At 44.6% G+C, this 18,473-nt stretch overlaps 1 protein-coding gene across 4 annotated transcripts in view; it reads left to right on the top strand.

Annotated features, from left to right (window-relative positions):
• The first annotated feature begins 361 nt into the window (after nt 1–361).
• Nucleotides 362–18,473, top strand: part of Tmem131 (transmembrane protein 131) — a 147,426-nt gene continuing 129,314 nt past the window's right edge. For 3 of the 4 annotated variants that reach the window (XM_017321814.2, XM_006496150.3, XM_006496152.3), the window contains exon 1: nt 362–811. In XM_017321814.2, the coding sequence (XP_017177303.1) occupies nt 631–811 (181 nt within the window). In that variant the 5' untranslated portion in view covers nt 362–630. The remainder of the gene's footprint in view (nt 812–18,473) is intronic. The other variant, NM_018872.2, reaches the window with a different exon arrangement.

Raw genomic sequence — 18,473 nt, 5'->3', positions numbered from 1 at the left:
CGGCCGGGCCCCGCCCACGCACCAAAGCGGCTGCGCAGCGTGGCTACCCTATCTCCCACGTGACTGCCGTCATTGCCTCCGTGAAGCTCCGGCCGCCATCTTAACTCCTGGCCGGCCCGGGTCCCTCTCCCTCCTTCTCCCGGGCCGTGCGGCAGTGACAGGGTGCGGTTGGCCGCCCCGGCCCGTCCGGTCGGTGAAGCCCGTGTGATTCTGAGGGCGGGGCGAGGAGCCGGAGCTCACGGAGTCCACGGGGAGCACGCGAACCGGCGGGCCGCCCAGGTATTGGCACGGAGGGGGCGGGCCCCTGCGCTCTGCCCCGCCCCTTAGAGGCCAGCGCCGGGGCCCGCGGCCCTTGCCCGTTTCCAGTATGGCCGCCCGCCGTGCCTGACCCGCGGCCTCTCCGTTCCGGCTCTTCGTAGGCGATGCCGATGCCGAGACTGTGACTGACACTCTCGCTCCCACGCACGCACCGACCCAGACCCACGCCGGGAGCCCGAGCTCTGGGCCCACAACCGCTCTCTCCTCGGGCACCGCGGCCATAGCCCGGACCACGGCTCCCGCGCCGCTGCCGTCGCCTCGCGGAGAAGGGTCGCGCAGGACCTCGAGCTCGGCGGCCCCCGGCCCGCCAGGATGGGGAAGCGGGCGGGAGGAGCAGCCGCCGCCGCCGCCGCCGCCTCCACGTCCTCCGCGGCCGGGCTGGAGCCCGCGGCTGGCCGAGGCGGGGGTCCTCGGAGCGCAGCCGCGGGCCTCCTGGGAGCGCTGCACCTGGTGATGACCCTCGTGGTGGCCGCGGCGCGGGCCGAGAAGGAAGGTGGGTTGCCGGCGGCGGGCGGCGGGCGACAGGCGGCAGAGGGAGGCCCGCGACGGGCGCCGGCGCGAAGTTGCTGGGTCGAGCCCCGTCCCGAGCCGGCGACTCGGGGTTCGGCGAGCTGCCGCGTCGGCCGCGCGCCGCGGCTCTGCCGCTGCTCCGTGATTCCTTTCCCCTCACCGTGTCCCGGTCTTTCCCTCGTCTACTGTCAGTGCCCATAAAACTTCCCGAGCTCTCTTGTAGGTTCTTGCCACTTGGCCCGCTATGCGAGGAGGCACCCCGCTTTTAGGCTTCTTGGTGGCTCCTGCTAGGTCGATCGCGGGACGCTTTTCTTGTTTTCCCTTTGTCAGGTTTTAATTTGGGCATGCGGACCGAGCTCACTTTAAAATGCGGTGGTTAAAAAAGAAGAAAAAAAAAAAGCGAGACTGGTGGAAAGGCTTCAATACACGGCTTATAAAATTTCTATTTGCTGGGACATCTCTTTGAAGAGGCTCTTGTTTCCTTAGTATCCTTCTTCACTATCCCTTTGCGGTATGGAGGATCGTTTGTTATTAGCCCTAAATAGACTCTCATTTGCCTCTAGTAAGCTACTGGAAGCCGGTTTCCATTTCTGCTTTAATATCCTCACGTAATTCGGTGCCTTTCTCTTTGATGTGTGAGCCCTTAGAAACGAATGTCAAGTTCCCAGCTTGCACACCCTTCACCTGTAACTCACAATTGAAGCCGCACTCCAGTTTTAATAACTCCTCTAATATTGTAAGGTTGTAAAACTGGTACTTTGACAAGATCAGAAATTACTTTGCAGTCTTGAAGACTAATTTGGGGGTGGGGGTGTTCTGGACTACCTGTTTCTGAACGTGAGCCCAAGGAGAAGTGTGAGCAGTCACAGAACCTTCATGAATTAATTCACAGTGAATGCTGCTTTTTTTTTTCCCTAAGAAGAAAACTAGTTAGATTATTTTTGTTTTTCCTGTATAAAGTCGCTGTTACTGGCTAGCAGCTGTAAAGTAAACCAGATTAGCCTTAAAGTGCAACTCTGTGTCAGTTTATTATTTATTTTCCTTAGAAACATTATATTCTCTCACTTAACTCTATAAACAGAGTCAGCCTGGTTAACAGGCAAGCAGGGATTTGGCAGAGGCAAGATTATTTTAAACATTAAAAAATGCTGCTTTAAGATGGTCAGGCCTGGGATTGTCATAGTTCTTATTATTTATGATCCCCTGTTAGTTTAGTGTTGTTATGGGTGGCCATGGTAGCCAACATTTGCCCATGTGTGTTGAGTGAACCTTTTATAGTGTGATAATTGAATGGGCATGTGTACTTGTGTGCTTCACTGTGACCTAGAGGGGCGCTGGCTTTGCTTTGCTATTGATTGCCTTGTGTGGTATAGGCGCCTAGCTAGGTGCTTTTGAGTCTCACGAACTGGGAACTGAAGTAGTGATTGAATCTAAGTTTTCATTATCCTTCTAAAGTGTATTATTTTTCAATTGTCATTTTATACACTAATTTTGGGGGTACAGTTAAGTAAATAAAGTTATTGTTTGAAGACATTAGTCTAAAATATATTTGTGTATTTCCATTTGCATAATTTACGTGTCCATGCACCTCTCTAATATTCATAAATATATATAAGGGCTGAGCCTGTAGAATAGCTGCCAGCGTGTTAAGTATGAAAGGAAGTGATTGAATCAGCCACTGGGCCTGGCTGAATCAGACAGCTTTTGTGGTTATGCAGTATCAGGGGGAACAGTTTGTATGGACCAAATAGTTATTTAAGTAAGATATTAGGAGTAATTATATTAATATAGATCATATGACTTAGTCTCTCATAAGTAGGTCTGGTTTTAATCACACGTTCCAAAAACGTTCTCAATAAATGTTCTACTCTCAAAACATGCTGCTTCTAGATCAAATTCCAGTCATGTTTTTATTTTGAATAAGTAGAGAAAATGGAATTGATTTTCACCCAGGACTGTGACACAATGTCTTTGGCCTCTGATGTGGCACTAATATAACATTTGCCCCAGTGCTGTTGAGTTTTTGGTTTTTGTTTCTTGTTTTTTTTGTTTTTGTTTTTGTTTTCAGGAAGTTTGGTCAGACTTATAATGATAGCTAAGCTTAGTTTATCTCTTTACTCCCTGAGGATCTTCTGTGTCAAGTAATATAGCTTGACCTTTCCAAGAAGGGGTCTACCAGCAAATTCAGTGGTAGTTCTCTGGGTATTTTGTGTGTTTGTATATTTTTCCCTTCATTGCAGTAGAATTTCCTAGAAAATCAAGACAATGTAGAAGTCCCTGTCTCCTAAGGGAAAGCTGCAGGCAAAGCTGGATCGCCCGATGGGGTTCTGCGTGTTTGAACCACGTGACCACAGGAGCCATTCCTGTCTTAAGATAGGACGAGTATCTTAGCACACATCTTAACAGATCTGTGAAGTGTGTTATCTCTGGTCTAGAGGAAAGGGACCTTTGATTGCGCTTGAATGTTTGTAAAGACTTTGAGATAGTTGTCAGACAGAAAGTCACTATAATTACTACAGATAACTTGGTTAGTGTCACGAGTTTTCTTGAGAGTAACATTTACATACTGAAAACAGAAAATCTCTTTCTGTCTGTCTCTCTGTATGCACGGTGAAGGTACATATATGTTATGACTTTTGATGGAATCTTTTTTTTTTTTGATTCGAGACAGGGTTTCTCTGTATAGCCCTGGCTGTCCTGGAACTCACTTTGTAGACCAGGCTGGCCTCAAACTCAGAAATCCGCTTGCCTCTGCCTCCCAAGTGCTGGGATTAAAGGCTTGTGCTTTTTTTTTTTTTTTTTTTGATGGAATCTTGATTTATAAGTCAGTCATTATGGTAAGCAAGCATTTTTTTTTTAAGTTTTATGTGTTTGAATGTTTTGCCTGCCTGTAAGCTTGTGTGCTATATGAATGCTCTGTGCTTGACAGAAGAAGGGGTAAGATCCCTTGGAGCTGGAGTTATGGATGGTTGTGAGATGTCTGATGCTTGTCTTTAGACCTGAACCTGATCCTCTGCAAGAGCAGAAAGTACTCTTTCCCTGCTCCGCCCTCACATGCCCAGCTGATAAGTTGTTTTGTCTTTTTGTCCGAGACAGGGTTTCTCTGTATAGCCCTGGCTGTCCTGGAACTCACTCTGTAGACCAGGCTGGCCTCGAACTCAGAAATCCGCCTGCCTCTGCCTCCCAAGTACTGGGATTAAAGGCGATGTTTTTAAAATATCTTATTCATTTCATTGTAAAGTGGATTTTGGAAGGTGTGGTGCCTTTTGACTTACTCTAAATTTACCATTTACTTACCTAGTACATAAAGCTTGGGGCTGATTTTTGGACTGCTTCATTCGGTGACAGCTTGAATCTGAAGGCCTCGTGTGTTTCCATTAATTGGTAGTTAAAGGCAAGGCCAAGTTTGTAGTGTTATTAAGACACTTATTTATTTTCTGCCCATGTGTGATAGTTTCATGCATAACTTTTGTTTTCAGCTGTATTTGTGTCATATACAGAAAATGGTATTCTCTATGCAAAGCATAAGAACCCACTGCTTAGGACTGAAGGCCCGAAGAAGGGAGATAAAAGCCTGTTAGTGATTTGTCTGTCTTGGGCTCATAGAATCGATTAGAGAGATGTGCACTTTCTAATGTAAAGCTACATTTTAAGGAGAGTGGGTGTTTTGTCCTCTGGGTGGAATGGCTACGTTTTAATTTAGAGCCTGTTAAATAGGGTGGTACAGAACGAGCACTCTATGAGTGAGCTTGTTTTGCTTTTTCTAAAAGCTGTTTAGTTGTCAGAAACATCGGAGCCCTATAGTAGGGAAGTGTGCCCTTTGTTTTCTGAGAAGCATCTTCTCCTCCTTTCAGTATCTCTCCCTAAATTCTTACAGTGAGTCCTCATAGGCACCTCTGAAGAGATGAGCTTTGGAGGCAGTTGTAAAGTCATCTAATTTGTTACCCAGACTCTTGATAAAACATGTTCCTCTCGGCGGCACAGTAAATTTGTCTTTACTGGGTTCTCAGTATCTTAGAAATGCTCTCCCTTGTGGCTTGAGATTTCTTTTTGGCTTGCCAAACCAAGGGGTCAGAATTCTCTATTTTGTCTGTTGAGAGCGCTTGTGCCTTACGTGAGGAATGGACTTAGTACTTCTTGGTTGTTACTGTGTCCTAGCCAGCTGTCACTGCTCTGCATGTGCCAGTTGGATGGTGTCTGTCTGCATCTGTGTGTCTGGCCAACAGCATACACTAAAGTCTAGGCAGGATTAGCTTACACTGCCTTCCATTTCCCAGTTGTTATTAGTGCCGTGTTATTCTTCGGCCCCATTGAACTCAGTCTTGACCCTTTACTAGGTGCCAATGCCTGTGACCCCTCCTTTGGTCAGCTCTTCCTACGACCTCCATTGTTCGGCTCAGGGTGCCTGAGACACAGCCTCCTGCCTCTCAGTGTTTGCTGTTCGTGTGCAGTCCTGTTCTTTTCAAGCATGTGGTATCTATTCATTCATTTTATATCAGCAGTCAGTTAAGTGATCCCGCAGCCTCCTTCTCCTGGACTAGACTCTGTGAGGCACCCGCAGCACGGACATAGTTCTGAATGAAGATTTGCATGAAATGATCTCACCTTCCTTTTTTTTTTTTTTTTTTTAAAAACTGATGACTTGGAGTTTAGAGTCAAAAATAGGTAAAAACCCTCAGATGTAGTTGTCCTTAGGAAACGTGACAGTAGGATATTGGGTGACACCATTTTTCCTTTCCCACGTGTTGCTTCCGCTTATGACTAGAATGAGTTGTTATACTTATCTGACCCTTCCTTCACTCCTGGGGCTGGAGAGATAGCTCAGGGTTAGGCATGTGTATACTCTTGTGGACCCACATTAGGTTTCAGTCACCCACGTGGGAGGCTCCCAGCTTGCTGTAACTCCTCCCCTGGGAGATTGGATGCTCCCCTGCATTCATGCACAGCACCCCACACAGATGCACAGCAAACAAATGATTAAAGTAAATAAATAATAGACCATCGCTGCCTTGACTCCAGGACTTTTAACATTTTCAGATCCTCAAAATAGTGAGACTGGTGTAGTACTCAGGGAATAGCTGGTAACTGGCGAGGCTAGGATTCCTGCAAGCATTGTTTCCCTGAGCCAAACCATGTGGTTCCCAGTGAGCACGCATGCTTGCATGTGGGATGCTAAGTTCTCACTGGAGAAAGAGCGAGCATGTCAGTGCACCAGTTAGTTGGTTTTGTCATTTTCTACGACGAGGTCTCCCTGACTGTCATGGAACTAACTGTGTAGACTGGTCTTGAACTGGAGTAGATTGCTTGTTTCTGCCTCCCGAGGGCTGGGATTAAAGCTGTGTGCCACTACACCCAGCTAATTCCTTGAATTTCAGTAGTCATATTCTGTCAACTTGGTGAACATTAAAATGCTCATAGCCCATTCTGGATCATCAGAATTCTTAAAAAGAAACTTTCCTATTAGTGGATAGTCCAGGGTATTGAATATTTGCTATTGGTAGCTACTGATTGTTGTATTTGATGAGTTAGAAGCCTGTTTTTGTTGCTTGAGTTAAACAATATTGCATTCTGCAAATTCTCCCTGTCTCTTTTTGGAATGACGGGTTGATCTAGACCTGGGCATTATTCTTGGAAGTTTGTCCTAGATTAAAACGTACTAAAGAGAATCCAAAGGCTGGGAGTAGTAGAATTTGCTGTGTTGTTCACTGTTTGACTTTGAGATAGAGTCCTAACTGTGTTACCCAGGTTGGCCTCCAACTTCTTATTCTCCTGCCTCAGCCTCCTGAGTGCTGGGATTGCAGGCAGGCGCCACCATGGCCAGAGATTTTTTTTTCTAAAGATTTATTTATTTATTATATATAAGTACACTGTAGCTATCTTCAGACACACCAGAAGGGGGCACCCAATCTCATTACAGATGAGTCACCATGTGGTTGCTGGGATTTGAACTCATGACCTCTGGAAGAGCAGTCAGTGCTCTTAACTGCTGAGCCATTTCTCTGGCCCGGTCAGAGAGATTTTGCTTTGCTAGAAAACTAGATAACGAAGTCTCTTTGAGACGTGAGTTTGAACCCCAGGGTTTCAGCAGAAGCTTGGTTCTAATGCTTTGGTTTTTCTTTTTTTCTTTCTTTCTTTTTTCTTTTTTTGGTTTTTCGAGACAGGGTTTCTCTGTGTAGCCCTGGCTGTCCTGGAACTCACTTTGTAGACCAGGCTGGCCTCGAACTCAGAAATCTGCCTGCCCCCCCCCCCCAGTGCTGGGATCAAAGGTGTGCGCCACCACGCCCATTTTTCTTAGCTTCACTTTGCTTCATTCAGCTTGCTACCATACATGGGACAAAGGTTTGAAAAATGTCTAAGATCTAAGAGGACCCTTGACATGTTCTGTCATGATAAGAGTGTAAAGCTTGCATTGTTTGTATGTCTTTTTGTAATGAAATCCCACAAAATTTATATTAATCGTTTTAGGCATTCAGTTCAGGTACATTAAGTTTATTTGCATGTTGTGCAGTAGGTCCCCAGAACTCTTTCATCAAGCATCATTGGAAACCCTTTGCCTATAAACAACTCCCATTTCTCTCCACTACTACCCCATCCTGGCCACAGTGTCTGAATTTGATGAGAGCTGCATAACATATAAGTGGACTCCCACAGCACTGTCTTTTTGGCTTGTTTTATTTTGTTTGGCATAATGTCTGTGAAGCTTGTGTTGTAGCATGTGTGGGAATTTCCATTTCTCCCTGTGTGGGCCAGGCTGGCCTCAGACTTAGGACCTCCTTTGGAGACTGTAGTGCTGGACCCCTAGGCAGGCAGCCACAGTTTCTCCTTGCTTTCCTCAGTACTAGGGATTGAACCCATAGCCGTGGTGGTGCTGTGTAAGTGCCCTGTTACTCAGCTGTACCCTGGCTCTTTTTAACTTGTATTTTGACTGTGTCAGGGTCTCCCTAGGTTGTCTAGGTTGGACTTGAGTGTGCTAGGTAACTTAGCTAAGCCTTGAACTTGGAACCTTACTGTTTCAGCATCCCAAATGGAATAGGTATGATTCTAGGCATATGCCATTATGTGTGGCTTTTTTTTTTTTTTTTTAAGAGACAGAATCTTTATAGCCCAGGCTAGACTTGAACTCAGCAATCTTACTGCCTCAGCTTCCTGAGTGCAGGGATAATATTTGTCTTCAGCCATGTTCAGCCTGGTTTCTTTATTATTCAGTTTTTGAGTGTACAAAATAATAGGTTTCATTATAACATCTTTAAAAAATATTTATTAATTATATGGAAGTACACTGTAGCTGTCTTCAGACACTCCAGAAGAGGGCATCAGATTTCGTTACGGATGGTTGTGAGCCACTATGTGGTTGCTGGGATTTGAACTCAGGACCTTTGGAAGAGCTGTCAGCGCTCTTAATGGCTGAGCCATCTCCCCAGCCCTCATTATGACATTTTCATACACAGATGTCATGTTACCTTGTTACTATTTACTCATGCACAACCCTCCCTCTCCCTCCTTCCCCTCTGCTTTTATGTCATGTGCAGGAATTTTAGTACTATGTATTGTTGATGCCAATATGGTAGAGAATACATAGTATATAGAAGAGAATACACAGTATATAGTAGAGGATATACAGTATATGGTAGAGAATACACAGTATTTGCCTTTTCTACCCTCTCTTTACCCTCTAGCCTGTTTTTTTGTTTTGGTTTTTTTTTTTAAGTATGTGCAGTTATGTATGTGTGTGGATGTGGGCATATGTGGATGTGTGCGTGTAGAAGTTAGATGACGACTTCAGGTGTTATCCTTAGGTTCCCCACCCTGACTTTTTTTTTTCCCTCCTTTGTTTGTTTGAGACAGGGTCTCACTATGTAGCTCTGGCTGTCCTGGAACTCACTATGTAGACCAGGCTGGTCTCAACTCACAGCGTTCAGACTGCTTTTGGCTCCTGAGTGCTGGGAGTGTGCACTAGTATGCTAGTATGTGCTCCTCTTCCAGACACCAAGCTGTCTGTGGTTTCTTAACCTTCAAAGGCAGAGTAACACTCCTTAATGTGGACATACGTCCTGTTTCATCTGTCCCCTCATCCGTGGACACTTGGGCTGCCCCTGCCTTTTAGGTTTCATGACTCGCGCCACGAGGACAGGTGTGCAGTACCTCCTCCAGCTTCCTTTCACTTCTTCACGTGTACCCGAGGCAGGCTCTGCATCATAGGCCAGCTTTATTTTTAATTTTTTAGTGAATGCACTTTTTTTTTGTACCTAGGTACTAATTTCAGCACACTGGTGGTAACTCATTCATTCATTCATTCATTCACTCACTCATTCACTCGTTTTGAATAGTGACCATTGTAGAAAGTGTGTGATGATAGGCTATTGTGTTTTTTATTTTCACATCTCTGGATATTAGATCTGTGGGCATCTTTTTATGTGCTTGTTGTCCTTTTATTCATATTCTCTAGAATGATGTCTAATTAAGTCATTTGCCTAGGCTTTGATGGGGGGGTGTTGTTTTGTTATAGTTTTGTACATATTACGGGTATTAACTTTTATTTGACAGATGACTTGCAAATATGGTCTCTTGTTCTACATGCTGCCTTTGCATTCTGTTAGTGCTTCCTTTGATGAGCTGGACATGGTGGTGTACATCATGGAAGCAGGAAGATTACTACAAGTCAAGGCCAGCCTGGTCTACATAGTAAGTTCTAGGCCAACCAGGGCTACATAGTGAAACATTATCTAGCTGTCTCAAAAAAACAAACAAACAAACAAACAAACACCCCACCAACAACAACAACACAAACAAAAATGGGGAGAAAGAGTAAGAGTGAGAAAGAGAAGAGAGGGAGATGGACAGGGGCTGGGGACCAGAGAGGAGAGATGCCTGCATGGGCTGTGTGCCCCATGTGTGTGCAGATGCCTGAGGGCCACAGGGTGTCTGATCCCCTGGAGCTGCAGTTCCAGTCAGGAGCCACCTGGTGTGGAAGCAAGGAACTAAACCTGGGTCTTTCGGAGAGCAGAAAGTGCTTTTAACTGTTGAGTTATCTCTATAGCCCTAGCAGATATGTTTTTAAAAATGAAATTTTCCATATAGCTATAATACTACATTTGTGGCAAAGAATGCACTAGCTAAAAGCTGCCTCTGCGGAAAGGTTTGGGAGTTTGTGTGAGGTAACTTCAGTGTAACTGACAGAGGGGGAGCAGTCTGTACTGAAGACATAGTAAGGACTGACAGGGTTTTCTTGGTTGAATAATGATGGTAAAGGGAGCGATACATTTTTAGAGGGAGTTTGTTAATGCACAGATGTGCTTTGCATATCTTACCTGCATTTCTAGATGCTTTGAGATGCAGTTTGTCATTCCAAAATTGGTTGAGCAGGGTGCTTTCAGGCAGCACTCAGGTAAAGCTGGACCACTTTTTACATTGCTGCTGTGGATCCAGGTTCCTCTGAAATGCTGCTCCTTGGTTAGCAAGTGGAATGGTCAGCACCCAGCAGGCCAGGGCATGGTCTAGATGCAGAGAGTTTCTTTCTGGGAGTGCAGTAGTGGACATGGTTATGTTCTAGATACAGGGAGCTACTTTGTATGCGTACTTGTGGTTAGCACTGCCAGCAGGCAACAGTGGCGTTCTAGGTGCAGGGAGTTACTTTTTGTTGAGTAGCTTTGGTTACTGCTCAGGAGCTTTGCTTGGGCTGTTGTCTGGGCCTCTGAGAAGGTTATTAAGAATCGTGCCACAGAGGGAGATGTGAGAAAGAAGATAGAGGCTGGGATTCAATCCCGTCTTACTGGAATCCTATAGATTCTTATAAGAGAACATTTCTGAATTTTGTCAATTCTTTCCTGACTGCATCTGGATGTATTTATAGTTAGAGAGTATTGTGGGCTTCTTGAGGTTAGGATGTGTTATCACTACCCTAGCCCTTTAAAGGGGTTCCCCACACCCAGGCATGGTGGTACATGCCTGTAGTCTTAGCACTAAGAAGGCTGAGGTAGGAAGTTCACATTGGAAGCCAGCCTGAGGTGACATAGTGGGACAGTTGGCCTCTGTGTTTGTGCAGGCATTTGTGCATGTGTCGAGTTCTGCATTGGAGTAAATTTTTGTTACTCTAACAAATACTTGAGATAAGATTATAGATAAAAAGGTTTATTTTGGCCCACACTATGGACATTTTGGTCCGTGGCCATTTAGACTCATTGCTCTTAGGTTTGTGGCAAAGCATGGTGGGAGGCTGTGGCAGAGCAGAGCTGTTGAGCACGTGTCCATGACACACCAAGAGCACAGGTCCCAGTTTTTTCCACTCTTTGTTGCACCAGGGGCGCTGTCTCTGGGACCTGGACCTTTGCAGCACACCTGAATCTAAGCTGAGGGAGAAGCCACAAAACAGTGACTATTCAAGGTGGCCCAGAGTGTAGAGAAAGTGCTTCTAAATGGATGCTCTCTTTACACACTTGCTTTTCAGCGCTTTCGAACTGTGTGTCAGTTGAACATGCTTCCCTGATACTCCTGCTTGGTAGCTATTCAGGTCTCCTGAGTCCTTTCTTGCTCTCCAGTGTGGTGCTGTTTGTATTGCAGACCTCAGCATATTTAGTCCTCACAAGATGACAGCCTCCCTCTCTGCTTCATATTTGTTTAGCCTTGGCTAGAGTGTACCTGTGGTGTAAGGCCCAGTGCAGTGCTGCTGGAGGGACTTGTGACAATTTACTCAAGATTCTAGCTTTCCATAAGGAGAGGTGGTGTGATATGTGTGAGCTCTTTCCATGCTTACAGCTTACAGCTTGACTTTGGGAGTTGCATCTCCCACACCCCCACCTCCCAGACAGGGTCTCTCTGTGTATCCTGTCTGTCCTGGAACTCCCTATGTAGACTAGGATAGCCTTGAATTTAGAGATCTGCCTGCCTCTGCCTCCCTAATGCTGGAATCAAAGGTGTGTACCACCACTGCCTGGTTGTTTGTTTTTTGTTTATTTGTTTGTTTTCTTTTTTAAAAAATTAAACAAAATTTATATTGATTATATAACTAAAAACAGATCATCAAATAAAGTTTAATAAGTGGTGAAAGATTGGTTTGCTTCCTTTCCATGAGAGCCCACACCTTACTGTATCTTCCGCTTTCTTTTTTAAAAAGATTTGTTTTTATGTGTCTTGAGTGTTTTACATGATATATACCTTTGAACGACTTGTGTGCCTGGTTCTCACAGCAGCTAGATGAGGGCATCAGATCCGCTGTAACTGGAGTTGTGAGCCATGAGCTCTGGAATTAGTGCTCTTAATCTCTGAGCCATCTCGCCAGCCCCTCTGTTTCCCACTTCAAAAGTGTATATTGCCAGATTGCCTATGAAGAAAACTATTGTTTCAACATACTGTATGAGGGCAGCCACTTCCACATACTGACTGTTACCATTTTTTTTTAAATCACTAAGTCACATTGTGATGAAATAGTTACTGTAGTAAGAGTGGGCACTTTAAAACATTTGCTGGCTATTTCTATTTCTATCTGATTGTTTCTTTTGTTATTTTCTCCATTGACATTTGGTTTTTTTTTTTTAACTTAAATGTGTACTTAATTAAAGACAGTGTTTTTCCAAGCTTCTATTTGTTTTGGAATTATTTTTTATTTTTCTATTATTTTTTTTAATCTGTCAAATCTGCAGCTCTTGTTTTTCTAGCTTTGTTGTTATTCCTCAAAAGCCACACAAAGCCCTGTGTGTAACAATTGTGTGCTCACTAGAATTTCATCTTCATGCATCTGTTTTGTGCTGCAGATCATAAAATTCGTACACACGTGTGTCTGTGTGTGTGTGTGTTTTAACTTGTGCTATAGGAAACTGGCATTTTTATAGGTACAAGTGATTAAATAGCATAGCGGTTTCTCTACCTAATATTGATCTGTATTTTTGTATGAATTACTGCATTGGCTAGAGTTTGAGAACAGTGCTGGATGTAAGGAGTTAAAAAGGCACCTTGCTTTATTCTAGTCACTAAGGTAGTCACACGCCTTAGATGTCTCACTTCCAAGTTTGATTGAAGTATTTGATTAAAATCAGATGTTCTCGATACAGTGTTCTGAAATACTTTACTTAAGCATTATCAGGAGTAGAGGTTACATTTTATCTGGTGAGGTGGTTTGGTAGTTTGATAGTAGTGTGGGCCCTGTGAGGGACAGCAAGCAGCAGCCTCCCCCTGAGCTCCTCCTAAGACTGTTTCCTCTGGAGAACCTATCAGCCTTTCCTTTCAGTAGAGGTGTGCCCAGGCTGGGCTGCCCGTGCTGGCCGCTGCAGCTTACATTTTCACCTGCTCAGTGCGCTTCTCCGTATAGTGTGGCTTTTTAAGCAAGTGTAGCCTTAAAATAGTTCCGACACTGCAGGGAGCTATCTTTAGTGTTAGCAGCAACAACAAATGCCTGAAGACCAAACTCTAAGAACCAGGAAAAGCGTTCTTGAAGGACATAATAGACTCAGTGAAAGACACTTGTGCGCTAGGAAACACAATTTAAGATCAGTTCTCTCTTATTTAATCTGATAAAACTTAAACGTGTAAACAACTTTTTATGGCATTAGAAAAGTTGATAAAGTATAAGTAGAATGTGGAAATGCTGGGTGGGTGCTGAAGCATGACGGAGTTGCAAGGGCGTGGTGGGCACAAGCAGGTATTGGGCCTAAGGGATCCATTAGTGGGCTCCAGTCAGGAGAGTAATGGACCGAAGTCTGGGTGGTTCCTGTAAGATGACTGGCATTCTGACAGAGGTGTCCATGTGATCAGCTCTAAATGAATACCTTTGAACCCATTATCAGCTTCCAATGGAAGCCTTGCTAGGTTATAGTTTCAGCTATAGTGGCTTTAAACAACACAAATCATTCTCTTATGGTGCTTTTTATTTGTTTTTTGCTTTTTTTTTTTTTTTGGTTTTTGGTTTTTTGAGACAGGGTTTCTCTGTATGGCCCTGGTAGTCCCAGAACTCACTTTGTAGACCAGGCTGGCTTCGAACTCAGAAATCAGCCTGCCTCTGCCTCCCAAGTGCTGGGATTAAAGGCGTGTGCCACCACTGCCCGTTCTTCATGACTCCTTTTAAACATGAGCCATGAGTCCCTCTTCATCCTGCCTGGCCTCTTGTTTCTGTCCTTTTCTCTTTAGTTTCCTGTCACCCCTTTTCAGACTGGGGAAGTTTGGCTTGATGACAGCTTTTAACTTCTGTTGTGCGTTTGGAGATGATTTTTCTCTTCCAGTGAGGGGTGGTTAATATGAATTGCCGGCCTGGCAGTTCTTGCTTGGTCATCAGGGTTATCCTTTAAGTGTATTGTTGACTCTGTTTGATTCACATTTGTTTAGGAATTTAGTGTCTGGTTCCCAGGCTCACGTCTGTTTTCTTGTAACAACAGTTTGAACACCATAGAGTCAGACTGGCCCCGTAGTCCCTGTTGACAGGGTTTTGTTTTGTTTTGTTTTGTTTTAATCATTTACTTTGGAGCAGTTTGTAGTACCACGAAAGTTATCTAGCCCTGGGATTTTCTTCTGTGGATGTTTTAAGGTATAATGTAAATTTTTAGAACATAGAACTATTTAGTTTTTTTCCTACCTTGGATGAGCTTTGGTGACTGAACCTTTAAAGGAATTTGGATATTTTATTTAAGTTGTCAAAGTTATTAACAAAATTAGTCCTAATATTTCCTTATGTCTTTTTACTATTTACAAGGCCTCTCTTGCCCTTGGTGTTTATCATTGTTCTCTTGATGAGTATCATTGTACAAGCTGCCCTTGAAGACCCCTTCTTGAAGAGTCTGCCTTGACCTTCTCAGTGCTAGGCTTATTTCTGATGCATTTTTATTGTTTGATTTGCTTTTTTTTGGCTATACTTTGCTGTCTGTATTTTATTTGTATTTTATGGGTTTGTTTGTTGGTTGGTTTTAAGGTGAAAACTGATTTTCAGCCTTTAGGTATTTATTGAAGATTTTCTTGGATCTGTAGGTTAACAGTTTTTTTTATTAACTTTAACACAAATTTTATTTCTTAGGATTGCTTCCTGTCTTGCCCCTCCCTACTCCATTTTAGAAGCTCTGAATAGCCTTGTAGTAGACAGGATGAAGTTGACCTCCAGCTGACCTTTCGGGTTGGGCTCTGTGCTGAGCATCACAGGGCTGTGCTGGCTTACCTGCTCGCTGGCCTTACTTTCCTAGGGTCTGATACTGTTACATCCAATACACTGTTCATCTATAGAAATACTGTTTTGTTGTGGTTTTTCTGTATTTGATTTCTCTTGTATCTACTTCTTTTTCCAGGCTAGGGCTCAGCCCAGGCCCTTGGCATGATAGGAAACACTTACGCAGAGCTACAATCCCAGCCTCGGTTTTCTACTTTAAAAATTGGTTTTTGGACAGAAGGCTGAGTCCAGGGTCTTGCATGTACTATTTCAACTTTCCACTTTGAGATGGTGTTTCAGTGAGTTCCCAACTGACCTTGCACTTACAGTGTTGCACACCTCGGTCAGTTCTCAGTGAGCTGTGGCTCACTGCTCTTGTATGTTTTCCTGTGTGCTGGGTAGCCTTGGGCTGAGTGCTGAGAGTGGGGGAGGCCTACATTGGTAGGTACTGTTATGGCATCTTTTATTCTCCTATAGTGACTGTCATCTCCAAGGCTCACTGCCTCCATCTGCTGACCTAGGCCTAGTCCTGGAAGCTTCTCGTCTCCATACAATCTTATCCAGGCCTAGAATGTCAGCCTCTGAAACTTATTGCTGAATAAGCTCACCCTTTCTAGTTCTTTCTGAGCTCTGGCTGGTTGGTTCAACTCAGCCGTTCTGGCCCAAACTCCTCTCCAAGCTGACTGATTGAATCTGACTTTTCTCTGCCACTCCTGAATGGCTCTGCTTGACCTCAAACTAACTTTGGCAATCTGTTCTACTGGCTCCTTCTCATTTTCTGGCTCATTCTGTCTTCACCTGTGTCTAGCTTGTTCTTTCTCTTCAACCTGTCTCTGTACCACTGTCCCAGTAAAAACTCTTCTCTGTCTCTGCACTGTTCTCTTTAGTAGCTTCCCTTTCTTCTCTCTTATCATGACAGTTGGGCATATCTTCTTCTGTCAAATCTTTCTCTGATTTGTCACTTTGCCATTCAGTTAGACATCACTTTCAAACATGGCTGCTTCCTTCTCCAAACTAACTTTACCTTCATTGTCTTGGATTAAAGATGTGTGCTAAGTAAGGCTGAGCTGCACCACAATTGGAAAGAGGTTTTTGTTTGTGTGTTTGTTTTAGTAAATAACACAATCTTGGGGTTCACAGTGCAATCAGATATCTTGCAACAAGATGCTGGTATCTTTATTCCTTGTAACTGTTTTGAGCTACGGTGGAAGATGCAGGAAAGTGACTTGGAAATGTCACTCCATTGAGGTCTTGCTTGTTCTTGTTCTTCTGTGCTTGCTTGTTTCTGGTGATGTTGGCCTTGGATAAGCAGGCTCTGGCCCTTTGAGCTGCTTCCCCGGTTCCTTGAGGTCTGCAGCTGGGCGCCTCAGGTTTGGATTGTTCTCTAGCAACAAGGCATGACTTCTTGGTCTACCCTCCAGTTTTCTGTGAGTCATAGGGCTTAGTTATTGTTCTTTAGTTTCATGGGTTGGAATAGATGGTCTTCCTGACTCATGTGAACGCCAGACAAGGTGGCACGAGTCTTCTTTATCAGTTACTTCCCCAGCCTTAGGTACCTCAGGTACATATGTGATCAGCATTTTGCTGAGAGCCCAGTGGAGAACCCCACCCTCTACCCCTTTAGAGAACATTTGTTACTTTTTCACATTTATTTTTATTATTTCTAAGGGGTGTGTGTGTGTGTGTGTGTGTGTGTGTACACATGGGTGCCCTCAGAAGCCAGAGGTGTCAATTCCCTTGGAGCTGGAGTTAGAGATTGTTATGAGTCACCATGTGGGTGTCAGGAATCATCAAACTGTGGTCTTCTGCAAGAGCAGCCAGTGCTCTTAACCACTGAACCACCTCTTTCCCCATTCCTGAGGCTCCCTGCCACAGCTCCCTGCCCTGGTTTTTTTCTCAGGAGTCCTCACTGCCTGCTGTCTGCAGTCTCAGCTTCTTCTCAGCTTAGACTTGGAGAATTCACTGAGTTCTAGTAGTTTCTCCTGCCACATTGTGGCCAGCAACACAAGGTGAGCGAACTCCACCTCATGCTGTTTCTTGCTTCCAGTTTTCAAGGTCTTGAGCCCACCCAGACAGGTCAGATGCATCTTAAAAGCATCTGAGTAGAATCTTGGTTTCTACTGCACCAGTGGTTGCCGCTCCTCACATGATCTACCACATTCACAGGGTATTGAGATAATGGCGGAACCTGCCAGGGAAGCCTGTAGACATTATCATGTTCTCTACAGATGGACAGCTTGGAGCACCTATGTCCTCTGCCTCAGACATTTTCCTCTATAGAATAAAGAAGTATGATTTTTATAGAGAATTTTCTTACTCTGCATACATGAAACCGTATTAGAAACAGCAAGGCTGTAAACCTGCTTTTCAGTATGATGATTTTGTATAGATTTTCCTCTGTAAATATAAGTTAGGGTTCTTTATGTAGCTTTCACTGTCCTGGAACTCACTGTGTAGACCAGGCTGGCCTCCAACTCAGAGATAACACCTGTTGCTGCTGCTGCCTCCCAAGTGCTGGGATCAAAGGCGTGTACCACCACCCCTGGCTGGACGTATTTATTTAACCAGGTGTAACTCTCATTTTTATGTTGAGATTTTTCTCAGGGTTTTGTGTTTGTTAATTTCTACAAATTTTTCAAGCTTATGAAAAAAGACTACCACAAATACAGTTTCAGGAACTATGTCAGCTGACTTTTTCCTCTTAGAAATCATATAAAGGTTGCTTCCGCTTATCACACTGACTTATTTGTTGCTTTTGCTTGTTTATCAAACAGAGCAAGTGCTTATGTGCCTGGGCCGTTTCCTCGCAGGCCTTCAGCAGTGTGCCACAGGCCAGCGGTTATAGACTCTGTAGCAGGTGTTGGGATTGTAGGTCACACAGGCTCCTCTTCGAAGGCTCTGTACACTCTCTATGGACAAGATGATTTATGTGCATTTCTAAACAGTTAGGTTCTCACAGCTGCTTCCACCGATGGCATTGTCACGTGTCATTTCACATAGTTGCTGCTGCAGCGATCTCTGGGCTCAGTGTTTGACCTCTGTCTTCAAATGTTTATATCGCAGCTGATAAAACTCTTAAGGCAGACCTCACAGTGCATGGGGAGTCAGTGATGTCAGTCAGTCATTCTCTGTCCTCTTGTCTTTCCCCCATCAGCTGCATTACAAACTTGCCGCATCAGAGAGGGCTTGAGAGGGCTTTGATGCGGGTCAGTGAGCTGGAGGGTGGCGGTGGCGGTGGTGCTGGGGCTGGGGCTGGTTTGGAAGTGCGCAGGTGTTGGTGGCACCTGCTGCTGCTTTACTTTCTTGTGCTTTGCTACTGCACGTCCAGGGTGAAAATGAGCCACAGGCCCAGAAGGGCAGACTTTTGGAAGCTGGTCAAAATGCTTGATGATGCTTTGTCTTTGTGGCAGAACTCAGTCTGAGTTGTCATCCTCTCTGCTGGCCCTAGCCCTGGGACCCAGTCAGCAAGCACGTGTCCTTTTATTTCACCCGGCTGGTTTCTGCCTAAATTCATTGTCTGCTGAAT

Source organism: Mus musculus, chromosome 1 (assembly GCF_000001635.26).
Source record: "Mus musculus strain C57BL/6J chromosome 1, GRCm38.p6 C57BL/6J".
NCBI lineage: Eukaryota > Metazoa > Chordata > Mammalia > Rodentia > Muridae > Mus > Mus musculus.
This window is presented reverse-complemented; position numbering and strand designations above follow the sequence as displayed.